Below are 12761 nucleotides of genomic sequence, written 5' to 3' on the forward strand. Positions count from 1 at the left end.
TTCATCGGCTCTCCTACTAGCCTGATATTTAATACTAGTGAATTATACAGTTCACTTCACTGGTTGTAATATTTGTGTTGAGTCTTCTTGATGGTTCCTTATCTCGGTGGTGGAGAAAGTGGGAGTTGGGACTCTGACATCATCACGTCCACCAGTCATGTAAACATTTAGACCTTGGTCTTTGACTGTTGTTGTTCTGTGTGAACTTTGACTTCCAGTTTATGCATTGTCAGCATCACAATGTAGCTATTTATTCATTTTTAAACAGTAATACTAAAACCTTACATTGACATTGACTCCTCTCTACTGTGTCACTTCCTGGTTTTTGATATCTGTTCTCCTCCAGGTGCACCTCCAGACACAGCACGAGGTGAGGATGAGGATGGTGGGAATGACCATGAGTGTGGTGCAGAGAGAAGGTGTTCTGGCTCTCTACAGCGGCCTCAGCGCCTCCCTCTGTAGACAGGTGGGTAGATACGCACACCGCCATCGCCTCCAAGAGCGTTATGTTAAATACACTTCTTGTCATATTCTGTATGTTCTAATGTCTCTATGATCAATAGTCAGTGGCACTAGCATCAAATAGTCCCCGTGATCTGCAACTTTTCAGGGAAGTCAGGAACCAATACACGCAGTCAGTTAGGAAAGCAAAGGCTAGCTTTTTCAAACACAGATTTGCATCCTGTAGCTGTAACTCCAAAAAGTTTTGGGACACTGGAAAGTCCATGGAGAATAAGAGCACCTCCTCCTCCCAGCTGCCCACTGCACTGAGGCGAGGAAACACTCACTCCCGATTATCGTGGATTTATCGGTGATTTCAATAAGCATTTCTCTATGTCTGGCTGTGCTTTCCTCCTAGCTACCCCGGCCAACAGCTCCACACCCCCCGTAGCTACTTGCCCAAGCCTCCCCAGCTTCTCCTTCACCCAAATCCAGATAGCAGATGTTCTGAAAGAGCTGCAAAACCTGGACCTGTACAAATCTAGACAATCTGGACCTTCTTTCTAAAACTATCTGCCGCCATTGTTACATCCCCTATTACCAGTCTGTTCAACCTCTCTTTCGTATCACCCGAGATCTCTAAAGATTGGAAAGCTGTCACGGTCATCCCCCTCTTCAAAGGGGGTGACACTCTAGACCCAAACTGTTACAGATCTATATCGATCCTGCCCTGCCTTTTTAAAGTCTTCAAAAGCCTAGTTAACAAACAGATCACTGACCATTCCAAATCCCACCATACCTTCTCTGCTGTGCAATCCGGTTTCCGAGCTGGTCACGGGTGCACCTCAGCCACGCTCAACATACTAAATGATATCATAACCGCCATCGATAAAAGACAGTACTGTGCAACCATCTTCATCGACCTGGCCAAAGCTTTCGAATCTGTCAATCACCGTATTATCATCGGCAGACTCAACAGCCTTGGTTTCTCAAATGACTGCCTCGCATGGTTCACCAACTACTTCTCAGATAGAGTTCAGTGTGTCAAATCGGAGGGCCTGTTGTCTGGACCTCTGGCAATCTCTATTGGGGGTACCACAGGGTTCAATTCTCGGGCCGACTCTTTTCTCTGTATATATCAACGATGTCGCTCTTGCTGTGGGTGATTCCTTGATCCACTTCTACGCAGACGACACCATTCTTAATACATCTGGCCCTTCTTTGAACACTGTGTTAATAAACCTCCAAACGAGCTTCAATGCCATACAGCACTCCTTCCGTGGCCTCCAACTGATCTAAAACGCTAGTAAAACGAAATGCATGCTTTCCAACCGATCGCTGCCCGCACCCACCTGCCCGACTAGCATCACTACTCTGGACGGTTCTGACTTAGAATATGTGGACAACTACAAATACCTAGGTGTCTGGCTAGACTGTAACCTCTCCTTCCAGACTCATATTAACCATCTCCAATCCAAAATTAAATCTAGAATCGGCTTCGCAACAAAGCCTCCTTCACTCTTGCTGCCAAACATACCCTAGTAAAACGGACTATCCTACCGATCCTCGACTTCGGCGATGTCATTTACAAAATAGACTCCAACACTCTACATCCAATTTGCTGAGTAGTCTATCACAGTGCCATCCGTTTGGTCACCAAAGCCCCATATATTATCAACCACTGCGACCTGTATGCTCTCGTCGGCTGGCCCTCGCTACATATTCGTCGCCAGACCCACTGGCTCCAGGTCATCGATAAGTCTTTGCTAGGTAAAGCTCTGCCTTATCATCATCTCACTGGTTACCATAACAACACCCGCCCGTAGCACCCGCTCCAGTAGGTATATCTCACTGGTCATCCCCAAAGCCAACACCTACTTTGGCCGCCTTTCCTTCCAGTTCTCTGCTGCCAATGACTGGAACGAATTGCAAAAATCCCTGAAGTTGGAGACTTCTATCTCCCTCACTAACTTTAAGCATCAGCTATCTGAGCAGCTTACTGATCGCTGCAGCTGTACACAGTCCATCTGTAAATAGCCCATCCAACTACCTCATCCCCATATGGGTTTCATTGACTTTTTTTGCTCTTTTGCACACCAGTATTTCTACTTCCACATCATCATCTGCACATCTATCACTCCAGTGTTAATTTGCTAAATTGTATTTACGTCCTCACTGTGGCCTATTTATTGCCTTACCTCCTTATGCCATTTGCCTTTAATATAGACTTTTTCTATTGTGTTATTGACTGTACGTTTGTTTATTCCATGTGTAACTCTGTGTTGTTGTTTGTGTCGGACTGCTTTGCTTTATCTTGCCCAGGTTGCAGTTGTAAATGAGAACTTGTTCTCAACTAGCCTACCTGGTTAAATAAAGGTGAATTAATAAAATATTATCTCTGTCCCCCCCCCCCCCCCAGATGACGTATTCTCTGTCCCGCTTCGCCATCTATGAGACAGTGAGTGATCAGATGAAGGACAGGACCCATGGTCCCATGCCCTTCTACCAGAAGGTCCTTCTGGGGTTGGTTGGAGGTACACACACTGTCTTCACACTGTGTTTTAACCACAATGTTATCTGTTGCTACACAGACATAAACCCAGCTGGCTCTAATGACAACATGATTAGTTCTGTAATGCTCTGTCGTACACTTTTCACACTACCGAACTGGGCCAAGATTACACATTCACTATAGTTGCTGGAACCGTGCTGGATGGAACGCATCACAGGAGGCTGCTGAGGGGAGGACGACTCATAATAAAGTCTGGAACGGAGTAAATGGAATGGCATCAAACAACTGGGAAACGGTTTGATATAATTCCACTAATTCCGCTCCAGCCATTACCGCGAGCCTGTCCTCCCCAATTAAGGTGCCAGCACTGTACAGGTCACCACACTACTGTGTATAAGTCTCTCACCTTTGTCTGTGGATTTATAGTGACCCCAGCAGTATGGTTCATATCTGTCTGTCTGTCTGTAGGATTTGCCGGGGGATTCATTGGGACCCCAGCAGACATGGTTAATGTCAGGTGAGTCAAATCTAGAAATAAGATTACTGAATTGTATATTTTAAGAATTGTATTGCAGTTGTCCATGGTTGATAATGTCCACTAGATGTCGATGATGACATGCAGAATACAGTGGCTTGTGAAAGTATTCACCCCCCCCTTGGCATTTTTCCTATTTTGTTGCCTTACAACCTGGAATTAAAATCGATTTTTAGAGGTTTGTATCATTTGATTTACACAACACACCTACCACTTTTGAAGATTCATAATATTTTTTGTGAAACAAACAAGAAATAAGACAAAAACAGAACTTGAGCGTGCATAACTATTCACCCCCCCAATGTCAATTATTTGTAAAGCCACGTTTAGTAGCAATTACAGCTGCAAGTCTCTTGGGGTATGTTTCTATAAGCTTGACACATCTAGCCACTGGGACTTTTGCTCATTCTTCAAGGCAAAACTGCTCCAGCTCCTTCAAGTTGGATGGGTTCCGCTGGTCTACAGCAATCTTTAAGTCATACCACAGATTCTCAATTTGATTGAGGTCTGTGCTTTGACTAGGCCATTCCAAGACATTTAAATGTTTCCCCTTAAACCACTTGAGTGTTGCTTTAGCAGTATGCTTAGGGTCATTGGCCTGCTGGAAGGTGAACCTCTGTCCCAGTCTCAAATCTCTTGAAGACTGAAACAGGTTTCCCTCAAGAATTTACTTGTCATTCAATTCTGACCAGTTTCCCAGTCCCTGCTGATGACAAATGTACCCACAGCATGATCCTGCCACCACCATGCTTCACTGTGGGGATGGTGTTCTTGGGGTGATGAGACAGACCAAGCGTTTTCCTTGATGGACAAAAATCTAAATTTTTGTTTCATCTAACCAGAATACCTTCCATAAGTTTGGGGAGTCTCCCACATGCCTTTTGGCGAACACCAAATGTGTTTGCTTATTTTATTTTTTTAAGCAATGGCTTTTTTTCTGGCCACTCTTCCATAAAGCCAGCTGTGTGGAGTGTACGGCTTAGTGGAGCTATGGACAGATACTCCAATCTCCGCTGTGGACGTTTGCAGGTCCTTCAGGGTTATCTTTGGTCTCTTTGTTGCCTCTCTGATTAATGCCCTCCTTGCCTGGTCTGTGAGTTTTGGTGGGCGGCCCTCTCTTGGCAGGCTTGTTGTGGTGCCATATCCTTTCCATTTTTTAATAATGGATTTAATGGTGCTCTGTGGGATGTTCAAAGTTTCTGATCTTTTTTTATAACCCAACCCTGATCTGTACCTCTCCACAACTTTGTCCCTGACCTGTTTGGAGAGCTCCTTGGTCTTCATGGTGCCCCTTGCTTGGTGGTGCCCCTTGCTTAGTGGTGTTGTAGACTCAGGGGCCTTTCAGAACAGGTGTATATATACTGAGATCATGTGACACTTAGATTGCACACATGTGGACTTTATTTAACTATGTGACTTCTGAAGGTAATTGGTTGCACCAGATCTTATTAAGGGGCTTCATAGCAAAGGGGGTGAATACATATACACAAACCACTTTTCCGTTATTTTTTTAATTTTTAATTTTTTTAAACAAGTACTTTTTAAAATGTCACTTCACCAATTTGGACTATTTTGTGTCCATTACATGAAATCCAAATAAAAATCTATTTAAATTACAGGTTGTAAGGCAATAAAAGAGAAAAAACACCAAGGTGGGTGAATATTTTTACATGGCTTCTCAACCATTCAATAGATCAGGACTGGACAACAGCCCTCAGGGAGACTGGAGTGGTTTCACACTGTTCCCCCATCATCCCTAGCAAACACAGCTGATTAAACTGATTGCGTTCTAAACTGAAGATCATGACTAGTTGACTATTGGAGTCAGATGTGTTAGCTGGGGACAAAGTGTGACACTAATCAGGCCCCAGAGGACTGGAGTTGCCTGTCCTTTCAATTCAGTAAACAAATGTACAGGGCAAAACATTCATACTTGACACATTTCCCCCCCGATCCAGAATGCAGAATGACGTTAAAGTACCACTAGAACTCAGGAGAAAGTGAGTATGTGAGTTAAGTATAGTAAAATAATATGATACCTTACATAACGCTGTTAAGGATCATCTTTGGAGAGATGTTGACCTTCATAAGTGTTGTTTTTCTCCATCTCTTCCAGTTATGCTCATGCACTAGATGGACTGTTCCGGGTATGGAAAGAGGGTAAGTAAAGGGTTGATTGATGGTGGATCGTTGGGATCAGGGCGAGGTTGAAGTCACTGGACGATTCGAAGGGACACAGTTGCACTCATGACACAGTATTTCTCCATAGAGGGAATGAAGAAGCTGTTCTCTGGAGCCACAATGGCATCTTCTAGAGGAGCACTGGTCACTGTTGGACAGGTAAGGTCCTATGGTGGGTTTGTGTCTGTGGGGGGGGGGGGTGTAAACGTGTGTGTCTTTGTCCAAAATGTATCAGCTAGATTTAACTTCCTATTTTATTTCTCTGTAGCTGGCCTGTTATGATCAGGCCAAGCAGCTGGTTCTGGGGACTGGAGCCATGCAAGACAACATTCTAACTCACTTCCTGGCCAGCCTCATCGCAGTGAGTGTCCAGTCTACACATTAGAAAGGCAACGAGACAGGGGCTGTGGGTTAGTGGTGTGGAGACAGGAGCTGTGGGTTAGTGGTGTGGAGACAGGAGCTGTGGGTTAGTGGTGTGGAGACAGGAGCTGTGGGTTAGTGGTGTGGAGACAGGAGCTGTGGGTTAGTGGTGTGTGGAGACAGGAGCTGTGGGTTAGTGGTGTGTGGAGACAGGAGCTGTGGGTTAGTGGTGTGGAGACACAGGAGCTGTGGGTTAGTGGTGTGGAGACACAGGAGCTCTGGGTTAGTGGTGTGGAGACACAGGAGCTCTGGGTTAGTGGTGTGGAGACACAGGAGCTCTGGGTTAGTGGTGTGGAGACACAGGAGCTCTGGGTTAGTGGTGTGGAGACAGGAGCTGTGTGTGGGTTAGTGGTGTGTGGAGACAGGAGCTGTGGGTTAGTGGTGTGGAGACAGGAGCTGTGGGTTAGTGGTGTGGAGACAGGAGCTGTGGGTTAGTGGTGTGGAGACAGGAGCTGTGGGTTAGTGGTGTGGAGACAGGAGCTGTGGGTTAGTGGTGTGTGGAGACAGGAGCTGTGGGTTAGTGGTGTGTGGAGACAGGAGCTGTGGGTTAGTGGTGTGTGGAGACAGGAGCTGTGGGTTAGTGGTGTGTGGAGACAGGAGCTGTGGGTTAGTGGTGTGTGGAGACAGGAGCTGTGGGTTAGTGGTGTGGAGACACAGGAGCTCTGGGTTAGTGGTGTGGAGACACAGGAGCTCTGGGTTAGTGGTGTGGAGACACAGGAGCTCTGGGTTAGTGGTGTGGAGACACAGGAGCTGTGGGTTAGTGGTGTGGAGACACAGGAGCTCTGGGTTAGTGGTGTGGAGAGACAGGAGCTCTGGGTTAGTGGTGTGGAGAGACAGGAGCTGTGGGTTAGTGGTGTGGAGAGACAGGAGCTGTGGGTTAGTGGTGTGGAGACACAGGAGCTGTGGGTTAGTGGTGTGGAGACACGGGGGCTGTGGGTTAGTGGTGTGGAGACACGGGGGCTGTGGGTTAGTGGTGTGGAGACACGGGGGCTGTGGGTTAGTGGTGTGGAGACACGGGGGCTGTGGGTTAGTGGTGTGGACACGGGGGCTGTGGGTTAGTGGTGTGGAGACAGGACCTGTGGGTTAGTAGTGTATAATGCCCTCTGCTTCTCTGTGTAGGGAGGCTGTGCCACTGTCCTGTGCCAACCACTGGATGTCTTGAAGACCAGGCTGATGAACTCAAAAGGGGAATATGTGGTAAGTGTGTGTGTGTGTGTGTGTGTGTGTGTACTGTAGATCAGGGCTTGTCAGTTCCAGTCCTAGGTATTTGCAGGACTGTAGCCTAACACTGTACCACCCTTGATACAACTAGTTAAGGGCTAGATGATTCATTGAATCAGGGGTGTTGCTACAGGGATAGAGTTAACATGTGTATTCACGGTGGGTTCTGACTCCCCAGGACTGAGGACAATGCCAGTGTAGATGTTGTTTAGGGATATCACTGTGAACTGGTATGACTCTTTTTTTACCTCAGTAAATCTAACCCTTCTCCACCTGTGGCCTCTGTGTTGCTGTTCTGATGTCGTCAGGTCCATGGAGGCTTTTATCTGTCAGGCTGCTGCTTGTCATTGCTCTGACAGTTCTGTTGTTGATGGTCAGGGAGGGAGGGACGGAGGGCAAATGAGGGCCGGAGGGCAAATGAGGGCCGGAGGGCAAATGAGGGCCGGAGGGCAAATTAGTGTAAATGAGGGCCGGAGGGCAAATGAGGGCCGGAGGGCAAATGAGTGTAAATGAGGGACAGAGGGCAAATTAGGGTAATTGGGGGCCTGGGGGCAAATGAGGGCCGGAGGGCAAATGAGAGACGGAGGGTAAATGAAGGACGGAGGGTAAATGAGGGTAAATGAGGGCAAATGAGGGTAAATGAGGGCAAATGAGGGACGGAGGGCAAATGAGGGACGGAGGGCAAATGAGGGCAAATGAGGGACGGAGGGCAAATGAGGGACGGAGGGTAAATGAGGGACGGAGGGTAAATGAGGGACGGAGGGCAAATGAGGGACGGAGGGCAAATGAGGGTAAATGAGAGATGGAGGGTAAATGAGAGATGGGGGACAAATGAGGGACACAGGGCAAATGAGGGTAAATGAGAGATGGAGGGTAAATGAGGGACGGAGGGTAAATCAGTGTAAATGAGGGCCGGAGGGTAAATGAGGGCCGGAGGGTAAATGAGGGCCGGGGGGGGGCAAATGAGGGCCGGGGGGGGGGGGGGGAAATGAGGGCCGGAGGGCAAATGAGGGACGGAGGGTAAATGAGGGACGGAGGGTAAATGAGGGTGAATGAGGGCCGGAGGGCAAATGAGGGCCGGAGGGAAAATGAGGGCCGGAGGGCAAATGAAGGACAGAGGGCAAATGAAGGACAGAGGGCAAATGAAGGACAGAGGGCAAATGAAGGACCGAGGGCAAATGAAGGACCGAGGGCAAATGAAGGACCGAGGGCAAATGAAGGACCGAGGGCAAATGAAGGACCGGAGGGCAAATGAGGGCCGGAGGGCAAATGAGGGCCGGAGGGCAAATGAGGGCCGGAGGGTAAATGAGGGTAAATGATGGACAGAGGGTAAATGAGGGTAAATGAGGGCCGGAGGGTAAATGAGGGTAAATGAGGGCCGGGGGGCAAATGAGGGCCGGGGGGCAAATGAGGGCCGGGGGGCAAATGAGGGCCGGGGGGCAAATAAGGGCCGGAGGGTAAATTAGTGTTTGTGTTTCTTCTGTTCCAGGGTCTGCTACACTGTGTGAGAGATACAGCTAAACTGGGACCCAATGCCTTCTACAAGGTAACTGTTGTTAAATATCATTGACAATAAAGTAGCGTAGTTGACATAGCCTTAAACCAGCGGTGTTCAACCCCTTCTACTTGAGAGCCATCCTCCTGCAGGATGTTGTTATTTAGTTAATTTAACACCTGGTTCTGCTTGCCAGCTGGAGTTTATAGGGATAATACAAATCAGGAACTCCTGTCAGATTGGTGTCTTCTCTCAGTGTTGTAGGCGTACTCTTTTAATGTTGCTGCCAAGCTTGTTATGACGACAAAATGAAACATTTGTTTACAATAAATATTGTTCTCATTATTTAACGCTGTAAATCATAGGAATTGTTGTTTTTTTGGTAGATTATTTGCGTTAGCGCGAGAGAAGTGAGTTCGGGACAAACTGAAAGTATACAAAGCATGTAAACGTTTAAATCAAACTATTATATTAATCTGACTATTCACAATAATCATATTATTGTGTGCCTACTCATGTGCCGGCCGTGTTCCTATTGGTCAGTCACCGGGATTGGCTCGTAACACCAGCCACACTGCACGATAAAGAACTTTGTCGGCGCCTACGACCGCACGTAGTGGTACTGAATCAGCAGATCTAGACCGCCTGTCTCACTGAACGAGCCAAGACCTAGTGGTACTGAATCAGCAGATCTAGACCCTGTCACACTGAACCAGCCAAGACCTAGTGGTACTGAATCAGCAGACCTAGTGGTACTGAATCAGCAGACCTAGACCCTGTCACGCTGAACGAGCCAACCCCTAGTGGTACTGAATCAGCAGATCTAGACCCTGTCACACTGAACCAGCCAAGACCTAGTGGTACTGAATCAGCAGATCTAGACCCTGTCACGCTGAACGAGCCAAGACCTAGTGGTACTGAATCAGCAGACCTAGACCCTGTCACACTGAACGAGCCAAGACCTAGTGGTACTGAATCAGCAGACCTAGTGGTACTGAATCAGCAGGCCTAGACCCTGTCACGCTGAACGAGCCAAGACCTAGTGGTACTGAATCAGCAGACCTAGACCCTGTCACACTGAACGAGCCAAGACTTAGTGGTACTGAATCAGCAGACCTAGTGGTACTGAATCAGCAGGCCTAGACCCTGTCACGCTGAACGAGCCAAGACCTAGTGGTACTGAATCAGCAGACCTAGTGGTACTGAATCAGCAGGCCTAGACCCTGTCACACTGAACGAGCCAAGACCTAGTGGTACTGAATCAGCAGACCTAGTGGTACTGAATCAGCAGACCTAGTGGTACTGAATCAGCAGACCTAGTGGTACTGAATCAGCAGACCTAGTGGTACTGAATCAGCAGATCTAGACCCTGTCACGCTGAACGAGCCAAGACCTAGTGGTACTGAATCAGCAGACCTAGACCCTGTCACGCTGAACGAGCCAAGACCTAGTGGTACTGAATCAGCAGACCTAGACCCTGTCACGCTGAACGAGCCAAGACCTAGTGGTACTGAATCAGCAGACCTAGACCCTGTCACGCTGAACGAGCCAAGACCTAGTGGTACTGAATCAGCAGACCTAGTGGTACTGAATCCAGCAGACCTAGTGGTACTGAATCAGCAGACCTAGTGGTACTGAATCAGCAGACCTAGTGGTACTGAATCAGCAGACCTAGACCCTGTCACACTGAACGAGCCAAGACCTAGTGGTACTGAATCAGCAGACCTAGTGGTACTGAATCAGCAGACCTAGTGGTACTGAATCAGCAGACCTAGTGGTACTGAATCAGCAGACCTAGACCCTGTCACACTGAACGAGCCAAGACCTAGTGGTACTGAATCAGCAGACCTAGACCCTGTCACACTGAACGAGCCAAGACCTAGTGGTACTGAATCAGCAGATCTAGACCCTGTCACGCTGAACGAGCCAAGACCTAGTGGTACTTAATCAGCAGACCTAGTGGTACTGAATCAGCAGACCTAGTGGTACTGAATCAGCAGACCTAGACCCTGTCACACTGAACGAGCCAAGACCTAGTGGTACTGAATCAGCAGACCTAGACCCTGTCACACTGAACGAGCCAAGACCTAGTGGTACTGAATCAGCAGATCTAGACCCTGTCACACTGAACGAGCATAGACCTAGTGGTACTGAATCAGCAGACCTAGTGGTACTGAATCAGCAGACCTAGTGGTACTGAATCAGCAGACCTAGACCCTGTCACACTGAACGAGCCAAGACCTAGTGGTACTGAATCAGCAGACCTAGTGGTACTGAATCAGCAGACCTAGTGGTACTGAATCAGCAGACCTAGTGGTACTGAATCAGCAGACCTAGACCCCCTGTCACACTGAACGAGCCAAGACGTAGTGGTACTGAATCAGCAGACCTAGACCCCCCTGTCACACTGAACGAGCCAAGACATCCGACAATCGTTTACCGCCGAAGAATTTGCCCACGACGTGAACATTTTTGTATGAAACGGCTGCAATCGCACAGTCTGTGGTGGGGTTTATGACATTGACTGACCTGAATCAGGAGTGTCACAGCAAAGACTGGAGACAAAGCCCTTATAACCCCCTAGTCTCTCCTTTAGGAGGAGAGCTGGTCTCTACATTAAACACAATGCTCAGCTTGAAAAAACACACACAGTGCACCACTTTAAAGACTGGAGACAAAGCCCTTATAACCCCCTAGTCGCTCCTCTAGGAGGAGAGCTGGTCTCTACATTAAACACAACGCTCAGCTTGAAAAAACACACATAGTGCACCACTTTAAAGAAACACACCCCCAGTCGCTCCTCTAGGAGGAGAGCTGGTCTCTACATTAAACACAACGCTCAGTTTGAAAAAACACACATAGTGCACCACTTTAAAGACTGGAGACAAAGCCCTTAACTCCCAGTCACTCTTTAGGAGGAGAGCTGGTCTCTACATTAAACACAATGCTCAGCTTGAAAAAAAAACACCACTTTAATTCCACCTGCCATACAGACTGGTAAACCTATGGTCTCTCTCCTCTTTAGGGTCTGGTTCCAGCAGGCATCCGTCTCATCCCTCACACGGTCCTTACGTTCATCTTCCTGGAGCAGCTCAGAACCTGCTGCGGCATCAGGATCGTCACCTGAGAGGGGTCAGGGGTCACCACCTGATCACCTATTGAGTAGTCTGAAATGTGACCTCTGTGTCAGGACTGCCAGGCCACGCCCATTCCCTTTGTTCCCTGCTCTGTTCTATGTGAGCAGGAAACTTTAATCCACCTGCAACCTCCCCCATCCTAAACCCCACCTTCTGGATACAGACTAGTGACTGACTGAAGGAGGGGTTCTGGATACAGACTAGTTACTGACTGAAGGAGGGGGGGGGTTCTGGATACAGACTAGTGACTGACTGAATGGGGGGTTCTGGATACAGCCTACTGACTGACTGAATGGGGGGTTCTGGATACAGACTAGTGACTGACTGAATGGGGGGTTCTGGATACAGCCTACTGACTGACTGAATGGGGGGTTCTGGATACAGACTAGTGACTGACTGAATGGGGGGTTCTGGATACAGACTAGTGACTGACTGAATGGGGGGTTCTGGATACAGCCTAGTGACTGACTGAAGGGGGGTTCTGGATACAGACTAGTGACTGACTGAATGGGGGGTTCTGGATACAGACTAGTGACTGACTGAAGGGGGGTTCTGGATACAGACTAGTGACTGACTGAAGGGGGGTTCTGGATACAGACTAGTGACTGCCTGAAGGGGGGGGGGGGGGGGAGTTCTGGATACAGCCTAGTTACTGACTGATGGGGGGGGTTCTGGATACAGCCTACTGACTGACTGAAGGGGGGGTTCTGGATACAGACTAGTGACTGACTGAAGGGGGTGTTCTGGATATAGTGGAATACTATATTGACCAGAGCCCAGTGCCCTATTCCCTATGTAGTGCACTACTTTTGACCAGAG

At 48.2% G+C, this 12761-nt stretch overlaps 1 protein-coding gene across 1 annotated transcript; it reads left to right on the top strand.

Annotated features, from left to right (window-relative positions):
• Window positions 1-340: 340 nt before the first annotated feature.
• On the top strand, window positions 341-12306 carry LOC139394636 (mitochondrial dicarboxylate carrier-like; the record flags this gene model as incomplete). The annotated part of the gene is made up of 10 exons (XM_071142738.1): window positions 341-466; window positions 2861-2975; window positions 3422-3470; window positions 5447-5488; window positions 5605-5648; window positions 5758-5828; window positions 5938-6030; window positions 7209-7286; window positions 8800-8856; window positions 11831-12306. Coding segments are annotated over 10 exons (777 nt in total), but the record flags the coding sequence as incomplete, so codon positions are not given.
• Window positions 12307-12761: the final 455 nt, after the last annotated feature.

Source organism: Oncorhynchus clarkii, unplaced genomic scaffold (genome assembly GCF_045791955.1).
Source record: "Oncorhynchus clarkii lewisi isolate Uvic-CL-2024 unplaced genomic scaffold, UVic_Ocla_1.0 unplaced_contig_13972_pilon_pilon, whole genome shotgun sequence".
NCBI lineage: Eukaryota > Metazoa > Chordata > Actinopteri > Salmoniformes > Salmonidae > Oncorhynchus > Oncorhynchus clarkii.